The 20,709-nt window shown below is 38.7% G+C and overlaps 1 protein-coding gene across 2 annotated transcripts in view; it reads left to right on the top strand.

The window, feature by feature from the left end:
• Nucleotides 1–5,875: 5,875 nt before the first annotated feature.
• SYDE2 (synapse defective Rho GTPase homolog 2) overlaps nucleotides 5,876–20,709 on the top strand; it is a 35,544-nt gene continuing 20,710 nt past the window's right edge. For both annotated transcript variants that reach the window (XM_012747607.3, XM_012747609.3), the window contains exons 1-3: nucleotides 5,876–7,344; nucleotides 13,828–14,523; nucleotides 18,209–19,311. In XM_012747607.3, coding sequence (XP_012603061.2) covers nucleotides 6,012–7,344; nucleotides 13,828–14,523; nucleotides 18,209–19,311 — 3,132 coding nt within the window. In that variant the 5' untranslated portion in view covers nucleotides 5,876–6,011. The remainder of the gene's footprint in view (nucleotides 7,345–13,827; nucleotides 14,524–18,208; nucleotides 19,312–20,709) is intronic.

Below are 20,709 nucleotides of genomic sequence, written 5' to 3'. Positions count from 1 at the left end.
CAATAAAGAAAAATAAAGCAAAATGATGGATAGGAAGTTTCAGGAATATTACTTTAGATACGGTGGTCTGGGTAGGTATTTCTCTGAGGAGGTAACGTTTGAGGTGAGACCTGAATAGAAGAAGAGAGTAGGTCATGAAGAAATCATTTCAGGCAAATAAACAGCAAATGCAAAGGCCATGAGGCAGGAGTGTTTGGTGAAGAACAAGGAAGATAACAAGAGTGGATGTCAGTGAGGGGAGAGAGATGAGGAGAGAGGCAGTCAAGGTCAGGGGTTTGGCCTCATTTAGGAATGGGGGACATGGTAAGGCATCAGAGTACAGGTAACCCTGGTTGGTAGATCTGGAGAGGGAAGGATGAGGAAGTTCTCTCCTGAGTGCTTTGAGCTTATTTTTAAAAAAATCACAACTAAAATTACAACAGTTCTTCAGTATCATCAAATATCTAGTCAGTGTTCAAATCTTCCTGATTGGCTCATAATTTTTTTTTTTTTTGACAGACATTTGTTCAGATAAAATCCATTCATTGCAGTCAGTTAATATGTTGAAGAAATGGGTCCTTTTTACCTGTAGTTTCCCAAAGGCTGGGTTTTGCTGATTGCATCCCCATGGTGTTATTTAACATGCTCCTTTGTTCTCCGTAATTTCTGAAAATTGGTAATCAGATTTTGTGGTTGATCAGACACTAGTTTCATTTTTGGCAAGAACATTAAAATCGGTAAAAACCGAGGTGGTGGTGTGTACTTGTACTAGGTCATATGTCATGTTGTCTCTCTCTCTCTCTCTCTCTCTCTCTGTGAGGTTAGTAGCCACTGGTGATTTTTACCTAGATCCATTATTAGAACCATTACTTCATTAGGGTGCAAAATGGTGACATTCTATCAATTCGTCTTCATTTATTAGATTGACAACTTTGAAACAGAACAACTCCCCTTCATCAACTGCTTGGTTAGCCTGAGGTCCACATCATTTAGAAAAGGCAGGCTAAACTTTTCCTTTACTTAGCACCTATTCGCTTTTTTTTTTTTTTTTTTTTTTTTTTTGAGACAGAGTCTCGCTTTGTTGTCCAGGCTAGAGTGAGTGCCGTGGCGTCAGCCTAGCTCACAGCAACCTCAATGTCCTGGGCTCAAGGGATCCTTCTGCCTCAGCCTCCCGAGTAGCTGGGACTACAGGCATGAGCCACCATGCCCGGCTAATTTTTTATATATATATCAGTTGGCCAATTAATTTCTTTCTATTTATAGTAGAGACGGGGTCTCGCTCAGGCTGGTTTTGAACTCCTGACCTTGAGCAATCCGCCCGCCTCGGCCTCCCAAGAGCTAGGATTACAGGCGTGAGCCACCGCGCCCGGCCCTATTCGCTTTTGAAAAGGGGCTTATCTGAGAGTTCCTGTGGTTGTAACGGGATGTATATATTTTGCCTTTAAAGTATTTAATTGTAGCTTGTCCTACTATTAAAATTAGACAATGTTTTTAGGATGCAGTTTTGCATTGAGGTTTAATATGAATAGATTTATAGTTAAATAGAAATATAGGATTTAGTTCTAACAGCCTCGAAGGGGACTGCACTGAGCATTCAAATGTTCAACAAGCAGCTTTCCAATGTTCCACTGCATTTCACAAAAGCTCATAAAATATTAAACTCTTTTCTGAAAGGTGATCGACTAAATAATTTATAAAAATGAAGGTTTGAGTGAGTGCAAGGACAATTATGTCAAGTGTCTAGTCTCTTTCTAGTCAAGGAAATGCCACAGGTGTGTAGTGTCTCTGGAATTAGACAGGGATTTGAATTCCCCTTCACTTATTATGGTGAGCTTGAGCAAGTTACTCTATATATCCTAAACATATATTAAGAGAATATGAAATATCAGTGAATACTCTAAGACATTGTGCATTTCTAAGACATTAGAAAATACATGTGCTTTTATTTTTAGCAAGTCTTTTTCTTATTACTTTGGTTGGGCGAGGATGAGGTACGGAATGTTGCAAATTGCCCCATTGTTAATTACGAAACAGTAAAAAACTGCTATATTGAGAACATGCCAGCTTTGATTCTCAGGGCAGTGGTAGTGTTGTCAGCTCTAGGCTGGAGTAGTTTTTACTCAAAACTGATGGAGCTGCACGGCAGACCAGGTAGGTCTCCACCAGAGGATCCCTGTCAGGCAGTTTAGGGAGACAGAACCATGCAAATGTCAGAGCCAAATAAATTTGCCTTTGGTTCTACTAAGACTATGCACAATGGACAACTGAGCACCAGAGAGACAGAAGTGCACTCCAAATTGACTACAAAATAACCATAACACACCCAAACACTTCCCTTCTGTTACTGTTAAACCTAACCCTCTGTCTTAAACTGCCTGCCTTTTTCCTCCTCCCAGACTGAGTCAGTACTACCCCAGTCCTAGTTTGGCTCCCTGCCTTGCTGGAGCTCTATTATCCCACAGTTGTTATATCTTTTGTGACAGTGCCAACACACATAATTGTTAATTCATGGGGCATCAGAATGATTTCCAAGTCACTGAGAAACAAGTACAAACACTGAAAAATGTATTCCCACCCCCTAATTTTCATGGGAATCTGTCAATTAGAAAGATACAGAAATTGTGATAAGTGAAAGAATGGGGTATAAATTATTTAAAGATTTTACAAATTATAGCTTAGGTTCATGTCTTGTCATTATCTTAGTTGTATCATGTATAATGTAAGTTCCACGGGCACTGTCTCCTTAGAATTTCAGTATACATCAGTTTTCTTGATGTGTACTGCGCATACAGAGAAGTGGGGATTTACATTTTTAAGGCCTTTAGTAGTGTCACATGGCCATGACTGCCTTATTAATTTTGTTGTGACCCCAAACATGGTTAAAGTTGTGAAATTTAGGTGATAGAACATTCTCAACTTTAGAGTAGCATTAGGTTCAGTTGTGGTGTGCTGCATCAGACTTAGTTCTGAATAATGCCTAGAACAATGCACAGTATTGTATATTGGTCAACGTGTTTCATAAATCCTGAACAAGTTGACAAGTGGAATTAAAGATGAAATTCAACCTAGACCTCTAAGGTAATTTTTTTTTATTCACATATAAATGTACACACACACATATATATATATAACTTATGGTGTTCTTAGCCACTATGTTAACTACAAAGAGTAAAACGATTTTGCAACAGAGAGTTGGAATGGAAACAATTTCTGAGATAGAGATCAAATTGTGTTTACAGAACCATTATTGGCAGCTTTGCTATCAGTCATTTCCTGTGGGAATATTTCACTGGAAATAATTTTATGCTTTAACTATTCATTAAATAGCCTTGGGTCCATGGAATGAAATATTTTAGAGCTATAAATATTAATATATGTAAATCAGCATAACAGTTCATAGTATTTTCCTAGATAAGAATTAAGATTATTAAACAAACTATGTTTCTTATTCATCATTGAAAGAAATTTAAAACAACACTAACATACTATGGTCTAGTGGAAAGTTAGATAATAGACTGGAAATTAAAGCCATTTTTTCCTCTAAATTACAATTGATATTAATTCAAAAATACTTATGTATAGTATATAAGAGGCAATACTTATACTATGTGGAGAATACATAGGTCAATTATATTAGTAAATAGTCTCTGCCCTGAGGGAGTTTTATGAATTTTCTTGTAAGTGGGATACAGAATATATACAAATTTATTCTATAAAACAATAAATATACTATGAGTGGGTAGGAATAAAGTATTTTAGGAGTTTAAGAGCACTTGAGATACCATCCAGAACTCGCCCGATCTCGTCTGATCTCAGAAGCTAAAAGAACTTGAGGTCATGTCCATCTGGGAGATTAGAAGTGATTTTATAGAGAAGGCAGCTTAGAAGAGTTTTAAAGAATGGGTAAGGGCCGGGTGTGGTGGCTCACGCCTGTAATCCTAGCTCTCTGGGAGGCCAAGGTGGGCGGATTGCTTGAGGTCAGGAGTTCGAAACCAGCCTGAGCAAAAGCGAGACCCCGTCTCTACTATAAATGGAAAGAAATTAATTGGCCAACTAAAAATATATACAAAAAATTAGCCGGGCATAGTGGCGCATGCCTGTAGTCCCAGCTACTCAGGAGGCTGAGGCAGGAGGATCGCTTGAGCCTAGGAGATTGAGGTTGCTGTGAGCTAGGCTGACGCCATGGCACTCACTCTAGCCTGGGCAACAAAGTGAGACTCTGTCTCAAAAAAAAAAAAAAAAAAAAGAATGGGTAAGATTTCTGCAAATACAGAGGCAGGTACAATTATTGCAGGAGAGACTAGGTACTAATAAAAGGCAGTATGGATCAAAGCACATTTAGAGATTGGAGCCTTTTGTGCAAACAACAACAACAAAACAACTGACACAGAAAATATAATATAGTTGGAAATAAGGGAAGTTAAATTATTTTCTTTTATTCAGTAATGCAAGCACTTATTCATCCAACAAATATTTCCTGAGTACTTGAGTACCTACTATATCCAGGTACTTGCTAGGTGTTAGCACATTTAGGCATAACTCAAAGGCCCTTTCTAATATGTAAACACTAAAACATGTAACTTTGAAATCAGGGATAATGGCAAAACTGATTCTTATCAATCACTGATTGATCAATTAATTTGTGGCAACAAGAGGTACTTTAGTTTAAAACTGCTACCTAGAACACAAGATTTAATATTTTGGGGACAGAGTTTGTATTTCCAGATTACATTGTTTCTCAGCTTCAATCCAGTTGCTTTTTAACCCACTGTTTAAATTAATATGAAGCCTGGGTGTGGTGGCTCACGCCTGTAATCCTAGCACTCTGGGAGGCGGAAGCAGGATGGCTCAAGGTCAGAAGTTCGAAACCAGCCTGAGCAAGAGGGAGACCCCCGTCTCTCCTAAAAATAAAAAGAAATTAATTGGCCAACTAAAAATATATAGAAAAAATTAGCCAGGCATGGTGGTGCATGCCTGTAGTCCCAGCTACTTGGGAGGCTGAGGCAGAAGGATTGCTTGAGCCCAGGAGTTTGAGGTTGCTGTGAGCTAGGCTGACACCACAGCACTCTAGCCCAGGCAACAACAGAGTGAGTCTGTCTCAAAATAATAATATGAAGTTTATAACTTTTTTGTATTCAAAACCTGCAAGCGTGTATTTTTATATGGTAGTCTTTGTAGTAGGCCAGGTGATGAGGGACTCTATGATATTCATGGCTCAATTTTACAAATTTTGGTTGATGTAAGGATTAATTTTGTTAGTACACATTCATTGAAAAAAAAAGAAGGAACAATAGACTTAAAAGAGAGACACCGGCAGTGATTTTTTAGATAAAAGCATCCTTCCTTATTGAAGAGGAATTGCTGCAAAGCTCCTTTACACAGCTAGCTCTCCGTGCAATTAAAATGATCGAAACATTTCTGTAACACATGCACTGAGATACACCTGTACTCATGCTTCGTCCGTCAAAACAATCTTTGTTTTCTCTCAAGCTAGGACTCGCTATATCTAAGAGATGCCTCGAGCAGCGGTGGCAACGGGGAGGAGAGTGGTGAAGGTGCTGGGGTGACAGCCTGGAGGGCACTTTCCCTTTCTCCGGCTCCTTAACCAAAATTTCGCAGCCGCTAGCCCAGATTTAATTTTCCCGCTCGTTCTTTTTTTCCCCCCTGCCTCAACTCTCACTGCACCCCTCAGGCTCAATCCCGCTCTAGTCTGTCCACTTCGGCTCACCTGCTGCCCGCCTCCCTCCCCGCGCCCTCCGCCTCTACCCGCGTCGCCCGCCCACCCTGGGAACGCAGCTCTGCGGGCAGCCGGCCGCGAGCCCCGTCGTGGCGCGCCGCTGCGGGGCATGCGCGCTGCGGCGCCACCGCCCTCCCCCACGCCTTCCCGCGGCAGAGTTATGCCAAGTATGTGAGGAGCCGGCGAGGGCCAGCGCCGGTCATGGGGAGCCGCCGCCGCCTGCACGGCTTTCTCTGCAACCCGGCTCCGACCTCTCCGCACGGCGGGGGCGAGCCTAGCCGCTGAGGCAGAGGGGATGGCGGACCCTCTGAGGAGGACGCTGTCTAGGCTCCGGGGAAGGCGGGGTTCCCGCGGCGCCGGGGGGCTCGGGCTCCGGACGGCAGCTGCAGCTACGGTGGCGACTTCTTCGGTGGCTGAGGGAGACGCCTGGGGTGGTCCGGACTCCTCCGGACGCGAGCACAGCGGGGAAGCCCAGCCGAGCCTGACGCAGCCCCCGCCGTCACCTGAGGTGTGGAGCCCCGAGGCGCGGGTCCGCGGAGGGCGCCCGGGGCAGTCGGGGGCGCTCGTGCCGCGGCCGCGCGGCGGGCAGAAGGCCGTCTCTCGGGGCCACGGACCCGTTTGCGCCTCTCCGCACGCCTCGCCGGGCTCCTGGGGCAGCAGAGAGGAGGAGGAGGACTCCGAGGACTACGACGCCGACTACTACGAGAACCTGCCCGGCGGCTCTCCGCCCGCGCCCGAGCCTGAGGGGGCGGAGGCGGAGCGGCGGCCCCCGCCTCTCCCGGCGGCGGGCTCCTCCCCGGGGGCGGAGGGCGGCCGCCTGGAGACAGGCAGGCTGCAGACCCAGTTGCGAGAGGCCTATTATCTGCTGATCCAGGCCATGCACGACCTGCCCCCTGACTCTGGCGCGCGGCGGGGTGGCGGGGGCTTGGCGGATCACGGCTGCCCTGCAGGAGCCCGGGCTCCGGGCCAGCCGCCTTCCCCCAGCGGCGCTGAGGACCGCCTAGCCTGCCCCCGAGCCTGGGAGCGGGGAGGCGGCGACCGCCCTGGGCAGCAGGTGTCCCCGCCCCGGTCGCCTTCGAGGGAGTCGGGGGGAGGCCGGCTGCAGACTCCTCGGATGCGGCTGCCCTGCAGCAGAAGCCTCGAGAGCCTCCGGGTGTGTGCCAAGCCGCCTCCCTTCCAGCGGTGGCCGAGCGACAGCTGGATCAGGTGCGGCGCGCGGCGCGGGGACTGGGACGAGCCCCCGCCACGTGGAGGCAGGATGGACGGCTGGCGCGGGGGCAGTGCCCGGATTGTGGCGCCCGCCGGCCTCCTGCCTCTGGGCTCCGAGGACCCCGGCCGCTCCTCGGGAACCCCTTTCAGGGATCCAGCAGGGTCCTCTGTGTTACGCGGCGGCAAAGGAGACCTCCAGGAGGGGCCCCCCTTCCTCAGGCCGCCTGCGGTGACAGTCAAGAAGTTGCAGAAGTGGATGTACAAAGGACGCCTGCTGTCTCTGGGAATGAAGGGTCGCGCCCGTGGGACGCCCCCCAAACTCACGGGAGCGCAGGCTTCCTCCCCAAATCTGGGCGCTTTGAAAGCGCATGAAAACCGAGTCCTCTCAGTGCCTCCAGACCAAAGAATTACGCTCACAGGTATGATTCTATGCAATCAAAATGCTAACACCGCGAGCCTTAATGTTTACCAACTGGGTTTCTGACTTAAGAGCCAAGAATAAAAGATACGCTTTTACAGACAGGTACGTTACATGTGCCAAAGTAAGTGTCATGTAGAGTGGCAGCTTAAAGCGATTTCAAGGTTACTTAGTATAATGTATTTACTTATTTTGCTTTTTTTTTTAAGACAATGGCATGAAGAATTGGGGTTTTTGTGTTTTCTTCTCTAAAAACCAGTATGCCTCCTCCTTAAGTACAACAGTGAGTAAAGGTTAAGTTCACCTCACATTTTAGAAGGTTTAGGGATGCACGGTGCTACCTTAATTTTTATTCTCTGTAGCTCTAGGCAAATCCATAGACTTTTGTGGAGTTTGTGAATTTGAATTTGAACCAAGATAGATTTTATAGACGTCATAAACTGTCATTTTACTCATTACAACTTTTTTCACTCTTAGGTGCACGCGCACACACACACACACACACACACACACAACCAAAAGCCAAAATAGACCAAACCAAAAAACCTACCATAAGTAAAACTTCTTTTTGTCAGGTATAATTTCACATACTCCTCTCCACCTGCTTCCCCTTCCCCAAGTACTAATCTTTTTATTGTGGAAAATCTAGAACACTGGTATTTTACTCAAAAGAAAAATGTCCTTCATGTGCTTTTGGAAAAAAAAGTGCAGACACTCAAAGTCATTTGTAAACTTAAAGAAACTCTATTTATATTAGAAGTAAATCAGTTTTTTAAAAAAGTATATTCGTCCTTAGTCCTTACAATAGGATTATGCTTCCTTTTTGGTATGTGCATGATTTTTAATTGTCAGGAAGGTTTAGGTTATCAATTCTAGAAATATCTTAATTATGTTGTAAATATCAAAAATTCTTTTCTGAAAGGAGTATAATACCTTCAAAGTGAGCCAAAACATCATGGCTTTTTGAACTACACACTTAAATATAAAGATTTTTTAGTGATCATAAAGACTTAAACGTAAGTAATAATTTTAAAAACATGTAAATGCTGAAATGTAAAAGGTATTTACAGCACTTGGCACTTTCTCTGGTAAGAAGTATAAATCCTGAAGGACTGGATTTATATACACATTAACTTTGTTTAACCAATAAGCACACAACGTTGGGGAGAATTAAAGTTCACAAAACTTCTTATCAAACAATGAGGACAAATCAAATGATTCATTTAAATTGTGTGCCAACTTGAAAAGTTTTTTGGGGGGTTTATAAACCTAATACATACCTGTCAAGTTGTATCCTCAAGTTTAAATACTCCATTTCACTTGAACTAAAGGATAGAATATAAATATTTTGTGAAGAGAGATGTACTTTATTTTACTAAGTTCATATTAACCATATGCATTTCCAGGAGTAAAGTATTTGTAATCCTTTGTTATATTTAATTGCCACAATATCTTTACCTCCCCTGATTTGGGTTCAGTTAACTCTTTGTGTGATAGTTGAATTTCAGCCATAGCACAAACCTGTTTAATAGTCAAAAATTTTTTCCCTTTTGTTGCAAAGGTAAAACATTTACCATTTGATGGCTTTTAATGCCCTCAGAAGTAAACATACAGGAATTTAAAACGTAATAAATGTAGTCCCTCTAAGAATGGGTTTATTTTTCCATAAAGAAACTAATTGAATTGAAGCTGCTAACTTTAAAAGAAATTAAAATGAAACAAATACTAAATGAAAGTGTTTTGGATAATTTTACAAGAAATCTAAGCCAAAGCTTATATTTGGCTTAGAATCTCTGGTTTAAACAACTTTCTCAGATGTTATTTCCTTTCAAATCACTAATTTATCTTTTAGGAAAGATGAAAATAGTTTATGCAATGTTTGCATACCTGGTATAATTTTGGAGAGTTTTTTTTTTTTTTTTTACTGTTTTTCATGAGTTAGTTCTTACTAAGACCATTCTGGATACTTTTGTGGTTCTCATATAATCTTTATTACCTGCCCTCCCACACATACCCCTATTGTGATATGAGAGCTGTCATTTAACAACAGAGGGAACAGAGGGATTAAGTAGTTTGCCCAGGGCTACTCAGCTGGTACCTATAAAATGGATTCAAACTCTTATGTGGATTCAAACTCAGGTCTTCATGATTCCTAAGCCTCTATTTATATAAGGTAAGAGAGACTCTAAAGTTCTTGAGGTTTGATCCAGTTAATTCTGTTAAGTTGCTTAGATTGAGGTGTATGGAATTTCAACAAGGTTTAGAGGGGTGAGTGGCTTACTTCCTCTAAATTGCAAAGAAGGGGGGGAGTCTTAGAACAGGTTTTAAGACATTTTTAAAGTAATCACTGTATCCATTCAAAATTTTTATCTTTAAGTGTTTATTACTTTGAACTGTTACTTGGAGTCTATTAATACTTTTAAGTCATATTTTCTAAAAAGTTATTGGAGCAGTCTAAATAAAGTAGTACATTCCTGGTTGATAAAGATGTTCAATATACTAAAAGGTTTGTATCACATTTTTCTGTACAATATTATTCATGAGGATATTTTCTTTCAAAATAAAATTATACTTAGAATTTATAGTACAGGATAACTATATAATAGGGTAGAGATACCTAATCTACATAGGCATTTTGAAAAGTTTTGAGACTATGACAGATAGAAACCAAAATGATTTTCTATTTTGATTTCTGGCTCCTGTTAAGAACTTTTGATGGTATTATAATGCCAGTAATTTGATGCAGATACAGTATTCACAGATTGGCCAATTTGTTCTTAATTGAGATGATTATTTAAGAAATTTAAAGTCATTACACATAGTAAATATTGTCAAGTTTCTGCAAGCCTTAAGATTAGGAAGGAATCTTAATCTGTTTGCCAACTATACTTCATTATAAATCTATATAAATAAGTTTTAATTAGCATATAGTTCTCAGAAAATCAAAAGCATCAGGTTGATTTATTTCAGCCTTTTATTGTTTTAAAAAATAATTAGCCTACTTTGACCCTGCTTTTTCTGATGCATGATCTCTGAAAGAAAAAATTCAGTCTGTATAACTTGTTAATATTTTGTCTAAAAATTTTAGACATTCCTTTTAAGGTAGTATTAGCTGGTATGATCTTGATTATCTTAAAATGAAGTTGACACTGATTATGATTCCCATCTACGTTTCTTTTCTCAGATATTTGTAGCTCTGATTTCTCATCTGTATGAGCTACATAATTTTTATGAATTTTTCCAGCAAGTTCTTTCTGTACTGGCCTTTTCAAGATTAGTAACAACAGGTATATAGTTTTTGATAGTCTTCTGCCTTTAAATCCCTCTCTGAGAGATTCTGCCATTGTAGCACTAGAAGCAAGTGCAGTTGCTTTTTTATATTTTGGAAAAATGCCATGGAACATTGGAGTTGCTGGTGGCTGGAAAACTTTGAGTATTTCAAATTCAGCAGAAAACAGTGTTGTTGATTTAAAAGTCCTACATTTCTAGATCAATGATTTCCAGGGGATGTCTGGTATTTATTTTTTGAGAATCATGAAGGCTATTTTCTAGACCTTTGCCATTCAAAGTGTAGTTCACTGTTTTGGAGCAGTGCTTTTCAAATTTAATGTGCATGTGAATTCCCTGGAAATCTTGTTCAAATGTGAATTTAATAGGTGTGAGGTGGGACCCGAGATTCTGCATTTTAACAACTTCCCAGTGTAGATGTAGTAAGGTTCTAGAACCCCAAAATTTTAAAAAAGCATTTTGCCTTATTCTGATACTTGATACTTAACGCCTATTAGAGCAAAGCACTTGAGCTCTTTTTGCTTCAGTTTTATATGTATAAATTAATGCTTATTGCTCATATATGTTGACTTTGAGTAGTTCCCTCCACATTGGACTCATTTTGCACCAATAAATATTAGTGATATTTTACAATCTGCAATTCATATTAAGTCTGCAAGAGAGGAGGCCATGTAATATAATGGTTAACAGAATAGAGATTCTGGGTTTCTGGTCAGATTCCACCACTTACCAGGCTTGTGACTTGTATAAGGTACTTAACCTTGTGTAGCCTCAGTCCTCAGGTTGCTATGAGGTTGAAAAAAGATAATCCATTTGGTACTGTGCCGGGTGCTTAGTTAGCTGTTATTATTGAAAGGGAGGCAAGCAGGCTGTGTTAGAGTACTGCTTTGCCCCAGATTATTAGGATTCTGGATAGAGAGTGAAAAGATCAGAGTTGAGGAGTGTTGCCTTGAGGAGCATTGGGAATTGAGCTAGAGTATACCTTTTTAGGGGTACTTATTTATTCTGCTCATCTTTTCTTTTGTGCTTATTTCTCTTGTTCCTCCCCATTACTTTTGTGGAACTGAAAACAGTCTTAAAGTTTTCTTCTCTACTTTCCTGTCTCAAAAGCTAGCACACAGCTTTCTTTCTTAATGGTTCTTATTCTTGCTAGTCGCAAGGGAAGAAAAATAAAAGAGAAAGTGATTCTTTCCTTTTCATTCTACCCCTTTCCACCTTTTAGATTTATCTAGGAAAGATAAAGACTCACACACATACACACACACACAGAAATCTAAGGCTTAAGTTTATTCTAGTCATTTTATCTGGGCTGTCAGGCTTGACTTTGTAAGCAGTGGATGCTTATATATATTTAGATGTAAGATTTTAATAAACAGGGCCGGGCACGGTGGCTCACACCTGTAATCCTAGCACTCTGGGAGGCCGAGGCGGGTGGATTGCTCGAGGTCAGGAGTTCGAAACCAGCCTGAGCAAGAGTGAGACCCTGTCTCTACTATAAATAGAAAGAAATTAATTGGCCAACTAATATATATATAGAAAAAATTAGCCGGGCATGGTGGCACATGCCTGTAGTCCCAGCTGCTCGGGAGGCTGAGGCAGGAGGATCGCTTGAGCCCAGGAGATTGAGGTTGCTGTGAGCTAGGCTGACGCCATGGCACTCACTCTAGCCTGGGCGACAAAGTGAGACTCTGTCTCAAAAAAAAAAAAAGATTTTAATAAACAAAATGTTTAATGTTGTTAAACACATATTTAAATATCTAATATGATGTTCATAAGCATTCTTTTATTTAGTATTTTTAAAGAGAGGTTAAAAGAAGCAACAGTTTGTTTCTGCAGTAGAAATTTTTTCCAACATGAATTTTGGGGGGAAAACCCAAAAAACAACAAAAAAAGAAATTTTAAAAAGACATCTGTTGATACTACACATATTCAGTGAGGGTTCAAATACATACTTTATTAGAAAATTTGCTGATGCTTTTGAGCTGGAGCACTAGTTAAATGTTCAGTAATAGTAAGTCATCTAGATTTATTTTGAAATAATAGTTGAGAAAACAAAATTGGCTTGAGTAGTTCACCACTGCGTGGAATGTTTTTCTGAATGAAAAATTTCTAATTGCTATGTATAGTTACAAGAGAATAAAGAGGTCTCCCACTGGACTTTCTTAAGGGAAAGGACTGTTATTCATTCTTATTTCCCTTCTGCTTAAGTTTATGCCAATAATAATAGCTGTGTTGTGCTCCCTGTAAGGCAGCATATCTGGTTCTAATCTGAATCCTTTTTAAGAGATTTTTATTTTGCCCTAGATATTTAGAACTTAAACCCTACTTAAGGTGCTACTATGCTATATGGTTAGGAAACTAATGTTATGTTGAAATTTTAATGATCAGTAAGGCACATTTTTTTGTTAGGTTATTAAAACAATTTTTGTTTGAAAGGGTAGGAGTATTATTTGTATTTTCTGTAGACTTCTGGTCCTTGTAATAGTTTAAATTTATTCACATTTAATTAAAGCCATACTATATACAAAGAATTCTATATAAGCTTTTTCTAAATTATGTTTTACTTAGGATAAGGCTTTGTTAGCAGTATAGTTTCCTTTTTATTTTATTTATTTATTTATTTATTTTTGGAGACAGAGTCTCACTTTGTTGCCCAGGCTAGAGTGAGTGCCATGGCATCAGCCTAGCTCACAGCAACCTCAATCTCCTGGGCTCAAGCGATCCTACTGCCTCAGCCTCCCGAGTAGCTGGGACTACAGGCATGCGCCACCATGCTCGGCTAATTTTTTCTATATATATTTTTAGTTGGTCAATTAGTTTCTTTGAGACGGGGGTCTTGCTCAGGCTGGTTCGAACTCCCGGCCTTGAGCAATCCACCTGCCTCGGCCTCCCAGAGTGCTAGGATTACAGGCGTGAGCCACCGCGCCTGGCCAGCAGTATAGTTTCTATAAAGACAGTCTCAGAGTTTTTCTTTTAGAATTCTTGGACACTTATACTAGCAGTCTGATTTCTAAATCATGGAAACCATATTTAGATAGAAAATTCAAATTTTTTCTAGTTCAGTTTTAGTCTCTGAATGTAATTAATAATACTTCTCTTTCTTTTTCTTCTTTTTTAAGATTTTAATACCTGAAGTGATATGTCTTTCCTGGTATGCTAGGCTTTATATTCTACCTTCTGTTCTTCTTTGAAACAGATTTATTTGAAAATGTTTATGGGTCTTCAATGAAGAGAAGGGAACTTGAAGATCTAAAGGATAATATTGAATTCAGAGGTCATAAGCCACTTAACAGTATCACTGTTTCAAAGAAACGCAATTGGCTATATCAGAGTACTCTGAGATCTTTTAATCTGGAAGAAGAAAATAAGAAATGCCAAGATAGAAGCCCGTTATCCATCTCACCTGTGTCTCTACCTAAACATCAGCGATCACAGCCTTTCTTCAAATCATCTGAAGAATACTGTACATATATGGTGTGTAATGCTACAAACTCTTCATTATCAAGAAACTGTTCTTTAGACTTTAATGAGGAAAATGATGCAGATGATGAAGGAGAAATATGGTACAACCCCATTCCTGAGGATGATGACCTTGGTTTATCCAGTGCCTTGAGTTTTGGTGAGGTAAACTCTGCTGTTCTGAAGCTTCCTGCTGTTAGTTTGAGCATGTTGCCTGGTAGTGGCCTGATGAAACCAGAGTCCCATACTGAAGACTTGCTGTGCTCTTCTGAACACATAAGTGATATTCAAGCCATGCCATCAAATGTAATGAATCCTATACATTCCATCCATTCCACAGAATTTGTGCAGCAGTACAAGCAAAGGGTAGGACCCAGGACACAAGAAGCTACAATGGTGGAGGATAGTTCCATGTTAAAATCTCCTTTTACAGGTAAAAATGATTATATATTTGCCTTTTCTTTCTTATTTCACTTTTCAATTCTTTGATAGCTCAAACTACAGAAGTCTATTATGTTTATGTACTTTTTCTTACAAAGTGAAGATATTTCATGAAAATAAAAAAAACTCAAAAAGGTTTATAAACATTTTTATATACATGCTGGTTTAATTATTCCTATCACAGATTTGATTTTATAATCTGGTGTGCTTTAGTATGTTGATCCTTTGAGACAGTAATTGCTTTTTTTTTTTTTTTTTTTTGAGACAGAGTCTCACTTTGTTGTCCAGGCTAGAGTGAGTGCCGTGGCGTCAGCCTAGCTCACAGCAACCTCAAACTCCTGGGCTCAAGCGATCCTCCTGCCTCAGCCTCCCGAGTAGCTGGGACTACAGGCATGCGCCACCATGCCCGGCTAATTTTTTATATATATATCAGTTGGCCAATTAATTTCTTTCTATTTATAGTAGAGACGGGGTCTCGCTCTTGCTCAGGCTGGTATTGAACTCCTGACCTTGAGCAATCCGCCCGCCTCGGCCTCCCAAGAGCTAGGATTACAGGCGTGAGCCACAGCGCCCGGCCCAGTAATTGCTTTTCTCTTAGTTGAAAGAATGGAATCATGGGGAGTAGAAGAGAAAGATATCATCTTTAAATCTTATTTTGCTTCATTCATTCATTCATTCGTTCACAGCTGGCCTAGCCTCAGCTGGAAAGTTGTATTTTCAGTGTACCAGTGATCATTAGTTTGTGTTTTTATGCCTAAGTTTCCTTATGAGCTAAGGAAAGGGAGAATAGAAAAAGAAATGAAAAGTAGAAGTAAAGACTTTGCAGATACGGGCTATTATAGTTATGGAACTGAAAAGGGAAATAATTGAAGTTGAACTATATGAAATTGCTGATGTTCAAAAGTTTTTGATCTGCAAAAGAAAGCATTGCATATAGTTCAACTTATGGTTTTATTCTTCCTTGATTGCCTTCAATTTTCTAATGTGTTTCTTTTAGTCTCAGATACACTACCGAGGAAATAGAGCATAGGGCACATTTGGTTGCAAATACCAAATGTAGAATAGGGAGCAATTCTGACTTATATCAAGTTATTTTAATTTATACAAGTTCAAATAATGGAGAATATTTAAAGATTTGGGGTATAGCAGATGCTGTCAGTGCCTTGCCCCACATCCCTTGTGTTTTATTACTTTATTTACCATTTAAATGGGGAAAACCTATTTCCAGCCACCAGTATCTGCATCTCTGCTTGAGGACTCTGAAGTCTTAGGGAATCTCTGTGCAGGGCACCCTTGCACAGAGAAAGAGAGAAAATGAAGTACTATATAAAATAATACTTTGGAATGCAGGTTGTGGTCTGGGCAGAGTGATAGTGAAGGCTGTAGTATCACATGGGTGTGGAATGGTGCGGAGAAGGCAAGAGGGTGTATAAGGATAAGAGCAAAGTTAGAAAGCCAGTGTCTGTTAAGTGACACATATTTTAAGTTACTTTCCTTCAGCTTACTTTTTTATGTTTGTAGCAAATTATAAACCTGGAAAGACATTTAAAAAAAACCAAAACTTAAAAGTGCGGTATGGATGCCATTTATGTTTCCTTTTTTACTGTCATTCTTCTCCAAAACATGTAATTAAAATATAATAAGCACAATCCTAAATTGACCAAGGGAAATATTTAGACAGTTTATTTATATGCCATCTTTTTTTGTTTTATATAGATAGAAAGTTTACCTAAAGTGATATGTTTTTCTTGGCAATATTGGCAGAAAGTTGTTGAGAAGTTGGCAAAAAGAATGATTAAATTTCAAAATAATTTTTTGATTAGAGAACCAGAAAGCTAATTTATAAGTATTTTGAATGTGAACAAAAATTTTAAAAATCATACTAACACAATTACGCCTTATGTTTTGCTTATTAACTTTTCAGTGTATATGTATCTTTTATCTAGTTGTAATCATTAGTGGATTTTTTTGCTATTTTCATTTGATATCTTCATCTTTCATGGTTACATGTGAATATACATTATTGTTTTTCAAACGTTATAGTATAATATTTAATTGGACTGATGTGTGCCCTAATCTATTTGACCTGTTTCCCTAATGTTGGGTGTTAATAAATTGTTTCCAGTGCTATTGCAGTGATCTTCATCATGTTATTTTTTGTTTCGTTAGGCTCAATTACTAGTATCATTACTTGGTCTTTATGGCTGGTAACTATTATTGGGAGTTCCTATATCGTAGTTTCTAAAAGGTTTACCAATTTACACTTGGTTGGTTGATTAATTCATTTATTTACTAAATATTGTATTCCTGCTGTCAGTTACTGTTCTAGGTGGTGAAGGAGCATGCCAGTTTCACTTGACTCTAGCCTCGTTCATAAGTTGTTATTTAAAGATTTTCATTTTGTGCTTTCTTCTTAAAGCTAGTGTACGATTTGATTAGTATAGTTGTAGTTTAATTTTAAGTGATTATGGCATTTGTTAATATTTCAGCTCTTGGATTTTATAAAAACAAAGCATTTTTGTTTTAATACATTCATTCTTGTCTGCAGTAGAAGTTGCTATTATGTACAGTATTTCATTTTAATAATTAGTTAAGGACTTCAGTAGGAATTATTTACTGACAATGTATAAATAGAGTCAGAATGTTAAAGTCAATAATTTCATAAAATCTAGAGCCATTTAATATATAGGATAGCTTTTCTAGGTTAGGGAAAAATAGATTAATGGTTGTAGACTAAACAGTACCCTGATTACTATACAATGTTTAGTAAGCCAGTGGAATTATACTATGATTAGCAGTACAAGGGGATGCTTTGTCCATTTTATTAAATATTCTATTTTTTATTAGCTGCTTACCAGAAAAGCCCAGTAAACATACTTAAAATAGTCCTCTCTCTGTAAAGAAACTGCTTCTTTGTCATTAGGACACATGGAAAGGGTATGGAGGGAGAATATTAATACTTTAAAGAAAGGTTATTTCATCTATCGATTTTTTTTTTTTTGAGACAGAGTCTCGCTTTGTTGTCCAGGCTAGAGTGAGTGCTGTGGCATCAGCCTAGCTCACAGCAACCTCAAACTCCTGGGCTCAAGCAATCCTACTGCCTCAGCCTCCCGAGCAGCTGGGACTACAGGCATGTGCCACCATGCCCGGCTAATATTTTTCTATATATTAGTTGGCCAATTAATTTCTTTCTATTTATAGTAGAGACGGAGTCTCGCTCTTGGTCAGGATGGTTTCGAACTCCTGACCTCGAGCAATCCGCCCGCCTCAGCCTCCCAGAGTGCTAGGATTACAGGCGTGAGCCACCTCGCCTGGCTCCATCTATCGATTTTTTTAAATGAATAAATATTTTTTTCTCATTTTACTTGTGAAATGCCATGTTACATAGATTAGCTTCTGCTGTGATGGTTATTAGATCTTCCTCTATAAGGAATGGTTAAATGAAGTATGAAAAATGAATTTAAATTTTACATAATTGGGATAATATTGTATTCTCCTTCAACACAGTCATGGAGTTTGACCTGAACATCTATCTAAATCTCCCCATTGAGGTGAAATAAGGGAATAATTTCTGTCCATGTGAGAGCTTATTTAGTTGATGGTTTATAAAATAGCAATAAAAGTAGAAATCAAAACATACCACCTTACAATATCTTTTTTTTTCTTGTTTTTTAAAGGTCCTGGGATCCTAGCTTCTACAAGTAGGACTGAATTGGGAGTTACAGAACCATCTTCTCCAAATCCTAGCCCTGTGAAAAAAGGCAGTTCAATTAATTGGTCTTTGCCAGATAAAATAAAATCTCCACGAACTGTGAGGAAACTTTCCATGAAAATGAAAAGATTGCCAGAATTTAGCCGAAAACTGAGTGTTAAGGGAACCCTGAATTACATAAACAGTACAGATAATACTCCTTCTTTGTCTAAATGTAACTATCAAGAAATTCATCATACTGTTATTCTACCTTCTGGGAACACAACCACAGCTGCTAAGAGGAATGTTATAAGTCGATACCATCTTGATACCAGTGTATCTTCTCAGCACAGCTACCAGAAGAAAACCTCTGTGAGTTCTAAGTATTCCTGCAAAGGAGGTTACCTCAGTGATGGAGACTCACCTGAACTTATAACTAAATCTGGCAAACATGGATCTGAAAACAAATTTGGAAAAGGAAAAGAAATAGTTTCTAATAGTTGTAGCAAGAATGAAATAGATATTGATGCTTTTAGACATTATAGCTTTTCTGATCAACCTAAATGTTCACAGTATATATCTGGGCTCATGAGTGTGCATTTCTATGGTGCTGAGGATTTAAAACCACCCCGCATAGATTCAAAAGATGTCTTTTGTGCAATTCAGGTAGATTCAGTAAACAAAGCAAGAACAGCTTTGCTCACCTGTCGGACAACATTTTTAGACATGGATCATACTTTCAACATAGAAATTGAAAATGCACAACATTTGAAACTAGTAGTATTTAGTTGGGAACCCACACCAAGAAAAAATAGAGTTTGTTGTCATGGAACTGTTGTTCTCCCCACATTATTCAGAGTGACAAAGACACATCAGTTGGCTGTCAAACTTGAACCCAGAGGTCTTATTTATGTGAAAGTGACTCTTATGGAACAGTGGGAGAATTCTCTTCATGGGCTAGATATCAATCGAGAACCAGTAATATTTGGAGTTGATATTCGAAGAGTTGTGGAGAAAGAAAATATAGGATTGATGGTGCCACTCCTGATACAGAAATGTATTATGGAAATTGAAAAGAGAGGCTGTCAGGTATTATTATTTCACTAATGTTTCTCTACTACCTCCTTTATTCACTGATTGATTGATTGTAAGTCTTAGGAGAAGGAATTCAAAGTAAGGTAAAAAAAAAATCTAATTTAGACATTTTCCCATTCCTATTCTTTATTTTTATTCTATTACTGTTTAGGGTATAATTCATACCTATGTTGTCAATGATTGAGAGCATGCTAGATGATTCCACAATATAAGTTGTGAAAAAGCATTACATGGGTCTTAGAATTAGAGGTCAGGATTGCTTTCTAATTGCACTTCTAGGAAATGCCAGAGCTGATAACATAGGTAAAGGCTAATTTACTTATGAAATGTTTCTTCATGTTTTGACATTCCTTTGAGAGATAGTTCTAACAGTGAATCATACAGCCTTGCTTCACTCCCAAAATTAACTTGCTGCCCTTATTCCCTACATTCTCTTAGTCCCACTCTTTAGAAGACACAAAATTATCTGTCTCTTTACTTTGAGATAGCATGGAGGATGAGGTCCTGCTAACAGGAACACATCTCATTCTCTTTTAAATATGAAGGCAAAGGCAATCCATTAAAACAAATAAGAAATCTGATGTTATTCGTAATAAGATATGTAAATGTTAATTAATAGACCTTATCTTTCTTTATTTTTGTTAATACTTGTGGACTATAACAATGAGAAATGGCATATCACTGAGGATATTATTCTGAGGTATAAGTATTAATATAGTTTATGCTAGTTTTCATGATACCTATTAAAACTAAAAATCATTATATTCTAAGTTATTTCTGCTTTAGTGCTATCAGAATTTACAACATTGGTTAAAAAGATAAAAGACAATGAGGGTAAATATTACAAAATCTGAAATATGATTTCTTTATTTAATAAACTCACCTTGAACTTAACATGGAAACTATAGAAACAGCACAGGTTAGTGAAGTTTTGCATTAAGATGCAGAAGACCTGGATTCTGGTTTCTCCTCCATTATTATTTAGCTATGTGACCTTGGGCAAGTCACTTAATCTTTGTGGGTCTTATTTGCTTATATCTATAAAAATAGATACAGTAGTTTCCTGAGGCTAAGAGGAAACATCTGAACTTTTGAAACTTCTTCTAACTCAGATGCATGATTCTATCTCTAGATAGAATCTTTTAAAGTCATCTGAACTTTTGGAACTTCTTCTAACTCAGATACATCATTCTATCTCTAGTTTATTTTGGCTATGTAGGAGTGAGGCCTTTACTTTCCAATCCAACTTTTGGTCAATTATTTTTCTTTCTTAAGGTTCTCTGTTTTTTCCTTCACTTTTTTCTTTTTTCAGGCAGTGTGTAGAGAGTTCAGAGATTAGGTAGACTTTAAAGCTAATTATTAAACAGAAACTTTTATAGTTGAATATTAAAA

This window comes from Microcebus murinus, chromosome 2 (genome assembly GCF_040939455.1).
Source record: "Microcebus murinus isolate Inina chromosome 2, M.murinus_Inina_mat1.0, whole genome shotgun sequence".
Lineage (NCBI taxonomy): Eukaryota > Metazoa > Chordata > Mammalia > Primates > Cheirogaleidae > Microcebus > Microcebus murinus.
Note: the sequence above shows the minus strand (reverse complement) of the source record. Positions and strands in the feature narration are given on the sequence as shown.